Below are 18,417 nucleotides of genomic sequence, written 5' to 3'. Positions count from 1 at the left end.
TTTAAATATCTTTTCATAATGCTTGCAAAAGGGACATTTAGCTAGGGAAATCTTTAAAAACTTTAATATATCCCCAATGGGAAGTTTAATGTGTAGAATTTTCCATGTCGAAATTTGAGCATTGGCTTCTACTTTAGACTTCCATATTTGAGCACTTAAATTCGGAAACTTAGATTTCACGTTGGAAGGGAAGCATACAAAAACATATAAAAGTAAAGGAATTATTATATTTTATAATATTTGAGTAGTTTCTAAATCTCTTTACATCTTGAATCTACATTAAAGGAGCTTTCCCAAAAAAGTTTAAATATTCTTATATTAAGAAATGTTGAAGGATGAATGAAGGATCCATTTTATATTAATTAATTAAATAAATAATTTATTTTTATAGTGAAATATATATATTTATGTTATTTTCTATTCAATTTTTTATTATTTTGAGGAAATAATTTGATATATAGATATATTAACTTCATTGTGAACATGCTCCCATCGTGGTATTATTTCACTCAGATCTAATCCTCGAGATTAATCCTTATACAATGTCAACATGTACTATTTTAATTAAGAGGTTATTAGCACTTTAATATTCCTTATTTTTAATCCCAAGATATAAGAGATTTAAATAAATATCAAATTAGCCCGTTCATCAAACATATCACTAAGAAAAATTATATTTTTTTCTCATTTTCAGCTCTTTTTATGCAAATATCTACAATATTATGATATATTTTGGCTCTGTTGATGAGTTTGAGTTTGAATTTGATTCTTGGTAAATTTGGCAAAATGAATATGATTGAATTTTTGAATCTCGATTAAAAGAGGTGAATAAAGAAATTTAATACAAATAAACTACATAAATATTAAAATATTTACCCTCCTAATAAAAAATATGTCCAACCATAAGCATAAAGTGCATCACAATGATTCCCATAATCTAGATATGTAAATATTTCTCCTCCATAGACATTATTGTCCACCTTTTACAATCATAGACATTGTACTCATTACCCATAATTTTATTGTCCACCTTTTACAATCATAGACATTGTACTCATTACCCATAATTTCTTTAGTGTGTATTAGAGTAAGGGAAAATAACCTATTGCATATAGATTTAGCCTAATCAAATAAATTAAATAATTAAATAAATAATTAGGAGAGATTTAGGAAGCAAAGATTGATAATAGATAACACAACTGATATATAAATAAATGCCAAAATCAAAATGTACTTAGTTAGAAATTAGATGAAAGAATGTATTGTTGGAGATGAATAGAACTAATTTACGAAGTTGCTAAAAAGTAAAAAAAAATTGTCTCAAGTCTATAAACTTGATCTTTCATGAATTATATCGCCATGAATTTTGCTTTGAATCTTTCCATAATTCATAATTACACGCTCATGGCGTGCAGAAGGAGAAACCTTATCTCATCAGTAAGATATAAAACTGACTTTTGTTCCCGCTGTGCTTTTCAGTCCTATTTCATTAAATTGAAACGGTAATGTTGCAGGTGATCTTTCATTTTCGTTTGGCTTCCTACTAAAGTAAAACGTAGATGGTCTTTCATTTTGATTTGGGCACCTGTTGCAGGTGATCCTTCATTTCCATTCCACTGAATCTTCAACAGTCTGAGCAATTGACAAATTCATAGAAAATTAAATTTCCATTTCATTTTCATTATTGAAGCTTCCAGGAAACTCTGAGCAATTGACAAATTCTGTGAAGAAAAGAGTCTAGTGTAACAATAGACAAATCTAGAGGAAGAAAGAACAATGAGCATCTCTAAAAAGAGAAGATGTATAGCAGCTCTAGAAAGTTTTTTTATGTGTTTTGTTTGGATTTTATACATTCAGCTGGTATCAAAGCCTAAGCTTATAGGGTCAATTTGTTATTGAATATTTGTTTTTGTTTCAAACATGACTGAAGAAGACAACAAGAGTTGGCAATATCCATCATTGTTTAATGGGTAAAACTATTATGTTTTTGCAAAGAAGATGATGACAATAATGGTAGAAAATGTTTTGGTTACTACCACAATAGTGTGTCCCACTTCTAACATCTAAAAAATCACATTTACTATTTCATCGGGCAATAATGTTATGTCCAAGAAGAAACGTTTCAAATGGTTGCTTCTTTTACAAAGGTTGGCCACTAAAAATAATGATCAAGGTACAAATGTGTGTCATAGTTGAAGCATTTTTTATTCAATTGCACATATCTTTTTTGATTGTATTGTAGCTAAAGAAGTTTGGAAGATATTTGGTGTTAATCTTATACATAATATGTTCATTCATGATATTATTTATGAATTCTTAAATGGGATAGAAAAGGACTATAATCTTTTTTGGTTTCTTTTATCTTGTGAGATCTTATGGCATATTTGGACTCTTGGAAATGAGGAAAATATCAAGGTAAAGGCAGGTTGCTAACCGAGTCTTTGAGAAGACTCATATATTTTTAGTGTTAATTTGTGGGTCACCATTGTCATGAAGTTGGCCACAAAGTAGTTTGAGAGATTTGTACAAGATGAAACCATGACTATATATCTCGGATTTCTCACATGGGTGGGTACACATGGTCACAGTATAGTTAGAGGATTTTGTTCATTAGGGCACTCAAGACTTTCATGCAAGAACTCAATGAAAGAAGTTAAATATATAGAAATCAACAAGAGACCTTGGTAGGGAAGACTTTAGAGAGACCTATTGGATCCCCTCAGTAGAAGATATGGAAAATTGGAACAAGACCATCAAATGGATGGAAGGAATACTAAGCTAGACAACATGGATAGAGGACCATCTGAACCACTAAACTAGATACTATTCATTAGAGAATATTTTCACATAGTCCTTTTTGTATAGGGAATCAAATGTTGTAAACCTTTTGTACAGATTTTATATAGATGTAAATTATTGTATAGTCCTCTTGAATGTAATTTTGTAGTATGAGTATAGACTCTTAGAAGACTTTCAAATACTTTTCTTGGTGTAGGCCTCGAACTATGATGTTTATTGTTCTTCTTCTATACTTAATATACAAAAATATAAATAAATCATAAGACGTTGACATTGAAGCAGTCAAATCTTAGACCATTTCTAATTACATATACAATATGATATTTCTCTTTTAGATCAAAATAACTTATATTAATATTTCTAATTAGAAATCCCAAACCTAGAGCTCAACATCTTGGACATACAAACAAACATATATTAATTGTATTTTAAAATAAAATATATACATGCTTTTTTTATTTTATTGAATAAAGCTAATACAAAATAAAAGAATAATATTCCACCAAAGAAGTATACAATAAAAGAGTACCTAAACAACAGTAACAAAAATCACTTTTAGTTTGCATTTTTTTCATTAACCTATTAAAAAATAAGAACATTTTAATTTTTTTAGAGTTTGACTTTGTATATTAACTTGACTTAATCTATAAAACCAAACCCTAGATACTAGAATCATAATTTAATGTATGAAAATATAAATTTTGATTTAATGAAAAATAAATAAAAAATCCTAAACTTATGAAATCCACATTGAAATATATTTAGATTAACCAATAAAGAAAGATTTTGAGTGAACGAACACCTTTCAATAAAATATGTTCTTAACCAAAAAAGAGAAAAAGCAAAAAAAAAAAAAAAGAAAGAAAGAAAGAAAGAAAGAAAGAAAGAAAGAAGAGTGCAAAGTGACAGGTAGAATAAAATTATGTGAAAACAGTTCCCAAATCAAAATAAATCAATAGAGAGATGCAGGTATCGAGAAATGTCGGTGAATTCACGGACTTGAATTATGAGCCATTATCACCCTTTCACATCTCTTTCTTTCTTGTTGGAAGTAAAACATGGAAAAGTTGTCAAATTGAATTCGCTTTACTCAAAAGGCAGTATAAAAAGCTTTGCTGGTAAAAGCACCTAATTTTCTATGTTTACTTCGTAAGATATTTATCCTCTTTCGTAAGTGAAATGAAAAATAAAATGTTGAAAAGCTAGTCAGATATCTATAAATTATAAACTAATAGCATTCATAGCATTTGCTTTTCATACAAGCCATCAAATTAGTCTGCTTTTCTCACCAAATCCTTCACTGCTATTTTTCTATATATCCCCTGTGTTTTGATGAGAAAAATACTTTCATTAGAATTTCAATTTTCTTGTAAGGTAACCCAAAAATGGGTGACTCTGGCTTCATCACTGGATTTGTTGGTTATGTTGGTTATGTCGTTCAGTTGCCTTGGGATCAAATAATCCACCACATCAACATTACCATCCGATGCAAGAAAGAGTTGGATGCTCTCACAGTTCTGCTTCCCAAAATTCATGCAATGAATGTGGAAATGCAGGAGTATCGAAAAGCTTTCAACTCTGGCAAAATGAGTACATCACCTCACCATCCTTTGCCCTCCACAGACAACAGCTATTTCAACAAATTGAATGCCCTTCTAGAGGAAGCATCTAATTTGGCCCAGCACTGCACTATACACTCATACTTGTTGAAATGTGGCGACTGATCAGCAAAGTAATGTACACTCATACTTGTTGAAATTTTTTTTTGGGTATTTTTTTTGTTGATGAAAACCGACATTGTAATAAAACCCTGAAAAGGTCAACTTTGTTTTTTCCAAAAAACACATGTTATAAGTGGCTGGGATGCTTAAGGCATGGTAAGGTTGATGTACTATTTTTGCTAGATAATAAAAAAGATTGGATGGCTGTGTATGGTGGACGTAACCCATTCTGGGTGAACCACGTTAAATCTCTGTGTTATCTGTGTCCTATTTTATTTCTTTATCTTTTGTATTTAAATCTGCATATAATTGTTAGTTCATATTTGCTTTGAACCTCCTTGAAACCCTAACAATACTTTCATCTCTTTTCTCGTTACAGAATGATCAGAAAGATCAGGCACATCATTGACAATATAGAAAAGCATATAGCCTTCACGCCTTTTGTTGCTTTTCTGCACCAACTGCAGCAACATGTCGCCAATCGGCAAGTGCTTGAGTAGATTAAAGAGATATTGGATTATCTTGCAAAAAATTTGCAAAGAATAACAATAGCACATAACACACAGATTTATATGGAAAAATCTGGTGAAAATATACCAGTAAAAAAACTACGCACAAATTTTGTCTTTCGTATTGATTCTTATGAATTACAGAGTTACAACAATCTCAAAACTGATTATCAAAACATGACTTCGAGTATCCTAAAACAACCGAGTTGCAGAGTCCTACTTGAATACAACTTACTAAATTACTATTTATAGAAATTTTATTAACTCAACTACTGATAGCTAAGATAGTCATGATGACTCAACCACTGCTAGTTGAGATAGCCATGATGATTCCATGATGACGCAACCACTGCTAGCTAACATAGCCATGATGACTCAATCACTGATGGCTAAGAGTCCAATTTGGACTTCACATTCCAACATTCTCCCACTTGAAGTCAAATTTCAAACTCTGAATAATTCATCTACTAAAAGACCATTGCCAATGCTGCCTATCAACACATAATTTGCAGACCAAGAGAAGTTCTGCACCATATGGACTTCTCTCTACTAATAGGTTTTGTCATAATATCTGCAAGGTTTACATCAGTGTGAATCTTGGTGAAAGAGATTTGTCCTCCTTCCACCAATTCATGAACAAAGTGATATTGAATATCAATATTCTTTGTTCTGGAATGGTAAGTTGAGTTTTGTGCTAAGTGTAAAACATTTTGACTATCACAATGCAGTACCATGTTATCTTGCTTCACTTGCAATTCACCCAAAAGTCTATGAAGCCAAATCACCTCCTTGCTAGCCTGTGTTGTTGCCATATATTTTGCCTCAGTAGTAGACAATGCCACCATTGCCTACAACTTCATCACCCAACTAACACCACCTTTAGCTAAAGAGAAAATATAACCTGTTGTAGAATTTCTCTTATCTCTATCTCCACCAAAATTTACATCCACATACCCATTAACTTGAAGACTACTCCCATTGTAACAAATAGTAGAATCTAAAGTGCCTCTCAAATATATGAGAATCCACTACACAGTTGTCGAATGATCAATGCCAGGATTCACCATGTACCTACTGACAACTCCCACTTCTTGTGTAATCTCTGGTTTGGTGCACACCATGGAAAACATAAGGCTTCCTACTACTAATGAGTATGGTACATGAGACATCTGCATCTTCTCTTCTTTTGTGCTAGGGCACTATACATAAGATAATTTAATATGAATAGGAAATGGAGTACTAACTAGTTGTGCTTTCTGCATATTGAAGTGTTGCAGAACCTTCTCCACATAAGTTTTTTGTGACAACCATAATTTCTTATTGTTTCTGTCTCTATGTATCCTCATTCCAAGAATTTGATTTGCACTACCTAAGTCCTTCATCTCAAATTCCCTAGGAAGTTGAGTTTTCAAATGGAGGATTTTATATATGTTGGAACCTGCTAACAACATATCATCAACATAGAGTAGTAGAATAATAAAACTACCATCATCATACCTTTCAAAATAGGTACAATGATTAGCCTCACATGTACTAAAACCCAAAATCAACATGAAGGAATCAAACCGCTTGTACCAACACCTTGGCGCCCGTTTCAAACCATATAGTGATTTTCTCAGCCTACGAACAAGATTCACTTTGCCTCTTTCCTCAAAACCTTCTGGCTGCTACATATAAATCTCCTTGGAGAGATCACCATGCAGGAAGGCTGTTTGTACATCTAACTGTTCTAACTCCAAATCAAGACTACCAAGAAGAGCTAAAACAACTCTAACAATACTTAAATGTACAACAAGTGAATTTTTTTATCAAAATCAATACCAGATTTGTATGCATACCCGTTGGCCACCAGCTGAGCTTTATATATCTCCAAATTATCATTTAAATCCCTCTTCAACTTGAAGACCCACTTTTTCCCAATAGCTTTTCTCCCCTTAGGAAATGGCACACGATCCCATGTTTTGTTATTATGTAGAGATTCCATCTCCTCTTCCATAGAAACTCTCCATTTGCTTGCACATTGAACTTTACAAACCTCTTGATATGATCTAGGTTCACCAAAATCAGTAAGTAATGCATAAGAAAAATTATAAGAGAATACCTTACAGGTGGTTTGATTACTCTACTGGATCTTCTTAAAAATGATTCACCCTGTGGCTCAACTGGTTGTTCTTCTAGTTGATCTTCATCTAGTTACTTTGCATATAGGTGTTCTTTATCAAGCACAACAAGATGATCATCATGTTTTCCCACCTCTACTGTAATAAAGTCCATACCTTGATGTTCTTTACCTCTTTGCATTGATTTTTCATTAAAATACACATCTTGACTAACAATAATCTTGTGGGCAGCAGTATCCCACAATATATACCCCTTTGTACCTTCTGCATGGCCAAGAAAAATACATTTTGTGGACTTCTTGTCTAGCTTATTTATATTCTCTTTAGGAATATGTACATAAGCAATACAACCAAAAATATAGACGAATGAGTAATCAACTGATTTAGCTTTCCATATTTCATCTATAATTGTATTATCAAGAGCAGTAGTGGGATATATGTTGATTAAGAAACAAGTTGTATTTATAGCCTCACCCCAAAATTTCTGCTCCAAACCAGCAATACTAAACATGCATCTCTCTCGCTCCATGATTGTATGGTTCATGCGCTTAGCAACACCATTTTGATGTGGTGTCATAGCAACCATCAACTTCCTTGCAATTCCATGCTCACTGCATAACTGATTAAGTTTGTTGAACAAAACTCACCTTTGTTATCAGTTCTAAGACATTTTATTGTCTTACCTTTCTAATTCTCTACCTCTAAACCTCTTAAAACAAGAAAACACTTCAAATTTCTTCTTAAGAAGATAAATCCACACCTTAGGGGAACAATCATCTATAAATGAAACAAAATATGATCTAATACATCTTACGAGAGCTTCCCAAGTATCTAAATGAATTAGATCTAATACATCATTTTCTTCTAGTAGTACTTCTAGAAACACTTAGTCTATTCTATTTTATAAACAAAAAATGTTCACAAAAACTTAAATCTCTAGATTTTGCACCTGGGAGAAGATTTCTATCTAGCAGAACCTTGAGACCTCGTTCACTCATATGGCCTGCCCTTTGATGTCAGGTTGATAATGAGTCCATCTATACATCAGGTACCACAACAACCTCTCCAATGTTAGTTTTTCCAACCAATCTATAGAGATTGCCAACCTCCCTCTTCCCTTTTAGCACAACCAAAACTCCCTTTTTTACCTTGAGACAACTATTCTCACCATTGAATCAATAACATTGTTCATCAAACACTCCAAGTGAAATTATTTTTCTCTCTAAACCAACTACATGCATAACATGTTGAATAGCTCTAACTACTCCATCAAACATCTTGATTCTTACCTCTCCTTCACCAACAACTTCACATGGGTTGTAATTTCCCATGTAGACGATACCACCATCATAAGACCAATAAGTAGAAAACCAGTCTCTATGTGGTGTCATATGAAAGGAAGCACCAGAATCAAGAATCCAAATATGAAGTAAAGAACTTCTCAAATTAGCAGTTAATACATCTCCATCTTCTAGTGGTGTCTGAACTTCAGCAATGTTTGCCTTAGTTGCTGGTGTACTAGGATTCTCCATAGTTTCTTTTGGTAGCCTACAATCCTTCTTGACATGTCCATTCTTGCCACAGTTCTAGCATTTCACCCTTTTCTACCCCTTTGATTTGGACCTGATTTGTCCATGCTCAATATTTGCTCTTTCCTGAGTTCTTCCTCTTGCAACAAGGGCTTCATTAGAAGAAGATCCTTGAGATGTATTCCGTCTTGAATCTTCAAAGATTAAAGCAACCACCACATCCTCAAAGACCAACTTTCCACTCGATCCAGAATTACTAAGAGCCATAACCAACTGATCCCAACTATCTAGCAAGGAGCAAAGTAATATTGCCGCCTTATCTTCTTCATCAATTTTCACACCCACCGAAGGCTACTTTCTTGTCAATGCGTTGAAATCATTCAGATGATCTGTGACAAATGAATTGTCATGCATCCTCAAATTATACAACTATCTCCTTAGAAGAATTTTGTTTCCTAATGACTTCATCTCATATAGCTTTGCAAGCTTATTCCACAAGTCATGAGCAGATTTCTCCTCTGCAACATTGAACAAAACTAAATCTGCTAGAGATAACTCGATTGTTTCTCCAGCCAGGCTATCCATGGTATTCTAATCTCCCGTGGTCATATTTGTTAGTTTTGATGATACTATTTTAAGAGCTCTATCACATCCATCCTTCACCAACAAATCTTGAATCTTAAGCTTCCATAGAGAAAAATTTGAACCATCAAACTTATGTACCTCAAGTCTGGTAACACTATTTCCAGCCATTGCTCACTTCTAAAAACAAACAACTTCTACAAAAATAACCTATGCTCTGATAGCAATTGTGATAGAAATAACAAGTGGAAAAAATTTGCAAAGAAGAACAATAACACATAACACACGGATTTATGTGGAAAAACCTAGTGAAAATATACCACTAAAAAAACCATAGGCAAATTTTGTCTTTTGTATTGATTCTCAGGAATTACAGAGTTACAACAATCTCAAAACTGTATATCAAAGCATTACTTCAAGCAACCTAAAACAACCGAGTTGTAGAGTTCGACTTGAACAAAACTTACTAAATATAGTAAGTATGACTCCCACAACTGCATGTACAACACATGTAAAAATTATTATTTATAGAAAGTTTTGTTATTACTAGTGGGTACTCCTTGATGACGTGACCACTACTAGCTAAGACAACCATGATGACTCAACCACTGCTAGGTAAGAGTCCAATTTGGACTTCACATTCCAACATATCTTAACCTGCATACTTCAGCACTGGTCGACACATCTGAGCATCTTTTTCCATCAATTTATTCGACTATTTCCAACAATAAGTATATTGAGGAGGCACTCATTGTGGGATAAGATTCTGAATCAAATAGACTTTTGGAGCTAATCAATTCACAATAGCACAAAAAAGTGTCTCGTTCTAGCCTATTTGGGAAGGGTGGGGTCGGTAAGACTCTACTGCTCAAACGAGTCTTCAGTAGTGACCAAGTACAAAGTCTCTTTTGCAAGGAGTTGATGGTTTGGCTTACTGTTTCAATGAATCCAACTTTCAATACTCTTCGAAATAATCTTGTGAAACAAATAATTGTTCAAGTAAATGAAAGATTGGACAGTAGAGAGGAAGACCATGAGAAAACTTGGTTGAATGAATGCATGAGAAAGCACAAATTTTCCCTATTTTTAGATGATATTTGGGAAACAAGTGCAACCTCATTGTTAGAGGAGATATGTGTGCCTCACTCTCAACACCACAAGTCTATCATCATCATTGTCACTTCCATAACTAGCAATGTGCTCTCACAGTTGGGTGTTCAACCTTCATCACTCATCAAAATACATGATTTGACTGAGGATTACGCTTGGATATTGTTTTCTTTTTATTCTTTTCAACACAACGATGTAATTTTTCTTGTGAGCATTGACCAATAAATAGCGACGAGTATCTGCAAGGAATGTGGTTGCCTTCCATTAGCCCTCAAAGTACTTGGGAAGGCAATGATAAGTGTCACTTTGTCAAATGAATAGGAATTGGCACTCAAGAAGTTGCAAAATGATGTTACATGCTCTCTTTATGGCAGGTTGAGGCTAAGCTACGATGCTTTAGATGACGTGGCTAGCTATGCCATTTCCTTGCAGTTGTGCTTCCTCTTCTTTGCTGCTTTCTCAAAAGGGCATGCCATCTATTCTAATGATGCCATTGACTACTATATTGGAGAAGGGTTGTTGGCCGGGAGGGATCCTCTTTAAATCATAGACACATATGTCATTTTTTTAGCATATCGATGCCTTATTGAACCAATCAAAAAGGATATGACGGAAAGGTAATCTGCTTCAGGGTACTTGATTTTTTGCATGACTTAGCACAACAAATTTCTAAGAAGAAAGAAAAATACTTTTTCCAGGCAAACAAAGGCTTTCAAAAGTTTCCTATGGTCGATTGTGCAAGACATATTTGAATTTCATTAGAAGACAACAATTTGACTAGGGTTCCTAAAGAATTAAAGGTAAAACATAGGGGAGCTAATGCAAATAACTAACTGAGACACAAAATTAAGTGAACATTATAGAGCTTCAGCTCTTTCTATTTGTCCTACAATAGAAATAAAAGATTAATAGATGCATGATCATTCAAATCAATTAAGTAGACTCATACAATATTTCTGCCATACCACAAATAAATTAGATGAACAACTCTTACAATTAAAATTGAGCACACAGAAAGTGGAGCTTCTGTTGTCACAAAGAAAATAGATTGAGAATGTACTCAAACATAAGACAAGTTGCTTCTCTTACATATAAAACAAAACTTCTGTTTGTTTCTTTTGTGTGTTGTCTACGCTACCCAAGCATCTATATTTATAATGCCATTTCTCATACAAATATTGATGAGTTTCTCTATTATTGAGAATTATTGAGAAGAACTATGTAGGAGCTACTGTCTACATAATAAATCATATTTGTAATGAGTCAGGATAAGGTTTATAGATAGAGATAAGTTTTATAAATGAGAATTTTGAAATTCTCAATCTTGAAGTTGCTGCTCCTTGAATGTCAGTCATAGGTTCGTTGGGGGTTGGGATTACGCATTCCAAAACTCCCCCTTAATCACAACCATCACCACTTAGGATACCCAAAAAATCTCGTAGATATTCAAAACTTTATTTTCCTAATGGCTTAGTGAAAATATTTGAATAATTTTTTTTCAGACCTACAATATTCCAAATACATTTCTCCATTGTTAATTACCTCCCTGATGAAATGGTATCTTGTGTCTATGTGCTTTCTTATCTTATGAAATACAAGATTCTTGGATAGTGCAATCACTGAATTGTTGTCACAAAAGACCTGTGTTGCTTCTTCCTATTTATGCTTCAGATCTGAGAATATTATTTTCATCCAAATTGTCTGACATGCTGCTACATACTTTGCCTTTGCTGTTGAAAGAGTTACAATGGGTTGCTTCTTGGATTCCCAAGATGCTGCACCTATTCCAAAATAAAATACATATTTCTCAAAATAAACTGAGACACCATTACATTTTACAATTGCTTGAGTTGCTGCTTATACAACATTACATTCTCCTTACAGATCTACAGCGTGAGAATCTTGGATGAGTAAGTTCCAGTATACAATGGTGACCAATATATAGAAAACCCAACAACTACAAACGTGTGGTCACATGGGTTTCTGTCAAATCATAAATATGGTTCCCAATTCAAGGTCTGGAAAACCTATCATATTAATGAGAATACAAGATAAGATTCGGAAAGCAGAATAGGAGATAAGGTTTATAAATATCTTCATAATGTCATAGGTTGTCTTATGTCAGGCAACATGTGAATGCTTGATGGTAGTTGTGATTATATCTTCCAACACTCCCCCTTAATCACAACTACTATCATACATCTTCTTGTTTGTTAAATCTTCCTCCGACTGCTACTATAGTAATACAAACCATTGATTTCTCCTTTGAGAATGGATGCATCTTCTCTTCAACGATCTTCTCTTTATCTCTAGTTATCTTCAACCTTTTCTCTTTTCAAAATACAAGTTCTATTAAACTGGGCTATAGTGTGCTGCTCGATTTTACTCACTTTCCCTCATCATAATCACCTTGGGATTTTGTGGCTTATCCCTACCCAATACAATTTTTCAATGGTTCCTATAAACTCTACACTCTAGTGGTTTTGGCTAACCCCGAACCTCACATATAAGTGGTTTCAGATGACCACAAACTTTACATACAAGTGGTTTAGATGACCACAAATTTGCATATAAGTGGTTTCAACTTACCACAAACCTTTCATACAAGTTGCTTCTGCTGGCCACAAACTTAAAAAATGGTTTTGGATTACCATAAACCTCACAAACAAGTGGTTTCTACTGGCCACGAACTCCATGATGGGGAAATTGATTTATAATGCACACACTTTTTGATTCATTACTCTAGGCTCTGTTCATTGAATTTTATGCTCCTCCTTTAGTACCTGCACTGATTATTGAGTCCATATAAAAATGATCCATCTACCAAGACATATGGGTAACCAACCGTTGTTCTTGCTAGTTCTATAAAAATCATTTTCAGATACATGGATCATCAATATGTTAAACTAAAACACTAGGGTGTCCACCTCTATATGAATTTCTTCCTCTACCTCTAAAGTTAGATCTCCCTTTGCTTCTAGCATAACTAATTGAAACTTGTGACTTAAAAGCATGCTCCAAAGAAGAGTTAGAAGAACTACTGATCCTATGCTCATGACAAATTAAAGAGGCATGGAGTTCATCTACAGAAAACTGAGAAAGATTTTTGGTTTCTTTAATAGCCACAACAATAGATTCAAACTTTGTACCTAGGCTCCTTAAAATATTTTCAACTATTCTTCTATCTTCAAGGATCTCCCCATTAGATGGAATTTGATTAACTAGTCCAATAACTTGAGTAAAAAATGAATCTACAGACTCAGGTTCCATCATACACATTGTTTCAAAATCTCTTATCCATACCTTGATATGCAGTTTGAAGGATGTCCCATGCTTGCTTTGATTTTCTTGCTGCTGCAACTCTTGGAAAGATACTTTCATGTACAACTTGAAGAATGTAGAAAAGAGCCTTAGAATGTCTTTTTCTATTATCCTTCAATTCCGTGCTTGAGGTAGTGCTTCAAACGCTACTACATCTATAGGTTTAGCAAATCCATTTTGTACAAGATCCCATATATCTTGAGAGAAAAACAAAGTCCTCATTGAAATTGAACAATACTCATAATTCTTTCCATTAAACTGGGGAATCTGGGGATTTGTAAAACTTCTGCTAGAAGAAGATTCCATTGACTTGGCTCTGATACCAAATGAAGGTAAAACACAGGGGAGCTAATGCAAATAACTAACTGACACACAACCTTAAGTGAACATTATAGAGCTTCAACTCTTTCTCTTTTCCATACAATAGAAATAAAAGCTTAATACATACATGATCATTCAAATCAGGTAAATAGACTCATACAATATTTCTGCCATGTCACAAATAAATTTGATGAACAACTAATATTCAGTAGACAGAGAACCCTTGCTCTTACAATTAAAACTGAACTCGAAGAAAATAGAGCTTCTGCTCTCACAAAGAAAATAAACTGAGAATCTACTAAGACATAAGACGAGCTGCTGCTCTTACATGTAAAAAAAACACTTTTGTTTGTTTCTTCTGTGTGTTGTGTACGCTACCCAAGAATCCATATTTATAATGTCATTTCTCATACAAATGTTGATGAGTTGCTCTATTATTGAGCATTATTCAGAAGGTCTACGTAGGAGCTACTGTCAACATAATAAATCACATCTGCAGTGAGTCGGGATAAAGTTTGCAGATAGAGATAAGGTTTAGAAATCAGAATTTTGAAATTCTCAATCTTGAAGCTTCCGCTTCTTAAATGTCTACAATGATGGCAGTTATAGGTTCATTGGGGGGTTGGGATTACACATTCCAACAAGAATTCCGAGCTCCTTATATCCACTCCCTGCTACTCTCTTGTAATCCTTCTTTGACGGAAATTCAAAAAGAAGTGATTGGGAGTATGACCGCTCTCAGGGTCCTGGATTTTACACGGAATGCCCTCCAGTCGTTGCCAAAAAACATGGGATGTTTGAAGTGTTCATTTTACCTCAGTTAATCCTTTGTGCCACTGAAGAGATTGCTCAACTTTGTCACTGCTGTTAAAAACCTGCAAATATTAGATCATTATCGATCTGATATTACACAACTGCCCTCCGACATTTCTAATTTGACTTCTCTAAAACTGTTGGACGTTAGTTTCTGCAAACATCTACAGTACATGCCTTATGGGATGTCACTCCTTACGTCTTTGGAGTACCTGGATGCATTTGCTTCATCAAATATACAGTGGAACAAGTGCATAGGGGATCGGCTTCCAATTAGCGATTTGGGCACCCTAAACAAACTAAAAAAGTTGGGGCTTCATAATAATGGTGATATAATTCAGAAACGAATGTTGGGAACCATGAAGCAGGTGGAATATCTATGTATGCATCTGATGGGTATGGAAATCCTACCACAAGACATAATTTCCATGTCAAAATTGAGAACTTTTTTATTAACATGTCCTTAGTTACTCTAGATAGAAAATTCATTTTGTGAATTTCAAAATCTGGGCTATCTTAGTTTGTTCGGTTGTGGCATGTTGAAACAACTACCTAACTTGCACAATCTTCCAAGTCTAAAGCACTTGCATATAGTTGAGTGTTCCAACATTGAGAAGTTTCCAGAAGAATTTGGCAAGAAGGGAGGATTTCCTAAGTTGGAGGTATTTTCAGTGGTGAATTTGAGGAAGATGGAGCAACTACCAACATTGGAAGAAGGAGCTCTACCTTCACGTAAAACATTGACAATAATGCAGTGTGAGGCATTGCAGAGGCTACCACAGTGTTATTGGAATTTGAAGAGTGTAGAGAGTGTATTGTTGTTCAAAGGTTCTACTTGCGATGACAAAGGAAGAAAACTTTATCAAGACAAAGATAACATTATCTACGATATAAACTTATAAATCGGAAGAGCGCTACCATGATATTCTTCAGCAGGGTGAACATTTTTATTATGGTGATTTTTGGTGCAGTGAGATGTTTCATCTTTTTTCTGGTATTAATCGATTTTATTTGTTCTAAATTATTTCATTCAAAATAGTGGTATATAAATAATTTTAATATTATGTTTAATAAAAGTTATAGATTATTTTAAAATAATATATGTAATTGAAAAATAAAAAATTTCTACTTAATGTTTTTATTCTTGTGCTTTATATAACTTTATATATTATAAATTTATCATTGTGATTTGACATTTTTTTGTTATACATTATGTTAAGATTCATTCACTTCAATGTGTCTTGTTTATTTAAACAAGAATAGCGTCAAGTTCCTGCACAAAGTTGAAGATCAAAGTTTAATGTTTTTGCTTATGGTGAAAGAACTGATTTTTATTGATTTTTAACTTAGCACCAAAGGATAGTTGGTCCATTGACAACACACAAACATGCAGTTTAAATGCATGGTAATTATCCTTAGTCGTACATCTAGTAATTTTGACATCCGACTGGCAGTTTTGGAGTTACATAAGGAAGCTGAACAGTCCCCCATGAGGCACAAATTGAAAATTTAAAATGATCATAAGAAGTACATACAATGTCATCTTGAAATTTAAGTAATCCTCTCCTTAGCTAAGAGAGGTAACTACTAAGTGTTGGTCTTAGCTATGTGTCTGCGTGCTCTTGGGGAAAAGATGATGTGAATTTTGGAACATGGCAATACCGACCAAAGGTATCACTGTCTATATCTATAAACATTTGTTTTCTGTTGGAAACCAGAATATGAACCTAAATACAAATCCTTTATACTGAGAAATCAAGAACCATGAGCCAGATATCCTTCACTTGTCCACCTTACTAATGGATGACTTACGCTCATCACAAGGCAATATAATCTTCTTCTGGCATAAATGAGACAATCTACCATTGCTCTCAGGACCTCCATTTTTTTCTTGTGCATTTGGTGACAATGACAAAATCAACAGAGGACTATTCAGTAAGAAAGAGATTTTCACAGTCTATTCCTAGTATCTATAGAAAATATTTCAGGAATCTTTGTGTATATTGAAACTCATTCTCAACATCTCAGATTGTTGGTGAAATTTATTAGAGGTAATTAATAAATGAACAGCCAGTCTTTAGGCTTGTCCCTATAGGGAGCCCAATTTTGAGTTTGTTGTGCATCAATACTATCTTTCCCCTGATGATGGTTTCAAATATTCAGACCCAAAACACCGAGGACGAATTTCACTTTCAATATATAAAGGGGTTACAAAAAAAAGTTTATATTCTTGTAGAAAATCATCTCTTCTAAATTGTATTCCTGGAAGATCAAATCTCTTACTAGTAAGCACCTATCAATGATAAATATCAGTGACACCAAGATCAGGTCCCACTGACTATAAATTTATTATTTTCCAAGGACCAAAAAGAACTTTAAAATCATATCAACCTATACAGATCACAAAATATGAGGTGATATCATGAGACGGTCAATGCAGCTTACAGAGGAGGTCCGAGGACATTTCTAAAGAAATATAGAATAGTTGCTACATCTCTCTATTTCATGAAATGGTAATTAATATTATAAGATTGTTGGGAAAAAATGAATCTTACTACTGAAACTTTCAAATTTGGTATATCATTATCTTCATTTAAAAATTGCACAACGTTTTTTAATTGTAACAAAACCTGCAAGAATGAATCTAATCTGAATATGAAACCAGCAAGCATCTTCCACTTCTTCTAGTACTTTCTCAATGTCGAATTTTCTCCCTAAAAGACTGAAATAATAAGTATTCCCAACAAACTTTGACCATCAAATGTCAAGAACACGAAGCAAATAATTCAGTTAATTGTTCATCAGGGTTAATGTGAAAGTGAACTAACATTACTTCAGACAAAATTTATCAATGGAGGGACCATTTTAGTTGAGGTCTTTGACAAGGTGTGAATTAAACAGATTATAAGCAAATATGTTCTCAATAAAATATTTAAGTATACATATTAAGAGATAAGAGGTAATCCTTCTCCCTAACCAAACTTGTTAATGGTTACAACTAGACAGTAACATGATCTTTGCTATGTTTCTGAATGCTCCTCGAGGAGAAGATGCTGTAATGTTTCAAACACGGATACCCAAAATAGGCATAAGGTTCTTAAATCTATCAACATTTAGTTTCAGTTGTGATTCAGAATATGCAGATATTAGAAACCTGGATACAAGTTTTTTCATACTCAGTTATAAGGAAGTGTGAGCCAAAGATCCTACACCTACCCGTCCTCCTAACAGATTCATGACTTACATTCAACAAGAGTAAATGCAGTCTTCTGGCATGGTAGAAGCATTCTTCCATTTCTCTCAGGCTTGTACAGTGAGCTTCGGTACATTCAAACATACGAGGGCCAAACCAAAGAGATCAGGCCAGAAATTCGGGTGAACCCAAAGCAGATAATTTAAAAATTGAAAATTAATTTAAGAATCTAATCAAATATGCATTGAAAATTATTTATTCAGAGTGTGTGAGAGATATGAACGAGGAACATAGATACTTACCTGTTTTGATGATCTTATAAATTAATTTCTTATTTTAAAAAATGAAAATAATAAAAATTGCAGATTAATATTCCTCAAATTAATCACAGCTTTAATT

The 18,417-nt window shown here is 33.7% G+C and overlaps 1 protein-coding gene across 1 annotated transcript; it reads left to right on the top strand.

Moving 5' to 3' along the window:
* The first annotated feature begins 14,608 nt into the window (after nt 1–14,608).
* LOC131876260 (leucine-rich repeat receptor-like protein kinase PXL1) lies at nt 14,609–15,727 on the top strand. The gene is made up of 3 exons (XM_059221161.1): nt 14,609–14,807; nt 14,901–15,193; nt 15,302–15,727. Exons 1-3 carry the CDS (start codon nt 14,609–14,611, stop codon nt 15,725–15,727), a joined length of 918 nt encoding a protein of 305 aa, XP_059077144.1.
* The last annotated feature ends 2,690 nt before the right edge of the window (nt 15,728–18,417 follow it).

Source organism: Cryptomeria japonica, chromosome 5, assembly GCF_030272615.1.
Source record: "Cryptomeria japonica chromosome 5, Sugi_1.0, whole genome shotgun sequence".
Classification (NCBI taxonomy): Eukaryota; Viridiplantae; Streptophyta; class Pinopsida; order Cupressales; family Cupressaceae; genus Cryptomeria; species Cryptomeria japonica.
The sequence above is the reverse complement of the archived record's forward strand: the minus strand, read 5'-3'. Positions and strand labels throughout refer to the sequence as shown.

Bases quoted from the DNA above. Each gene is read 5' to 3' on its own strand.
- LOC131876260 (XM_059221161.1), top strand. From the start codon at position 14,609: ATGGCAGTTATAGGTTCATTGGGGGGTTGGGATTACACATTCCAACAA. The intron at 14,808-14,900 runs GTTTGAAGTGTT...TGCAAATATTAG, and splicing joins GTTGCCAAAAAACATGGGAT to ATCATTATCGATCTGATATT. The intron at 15,194-15,301 runs GTGGAATATCTA...TAGTTACTCTAG, and splicing joins TGTTGGGAACCATGAAGCAG to ATAGAAAATTCATTTTGTGA.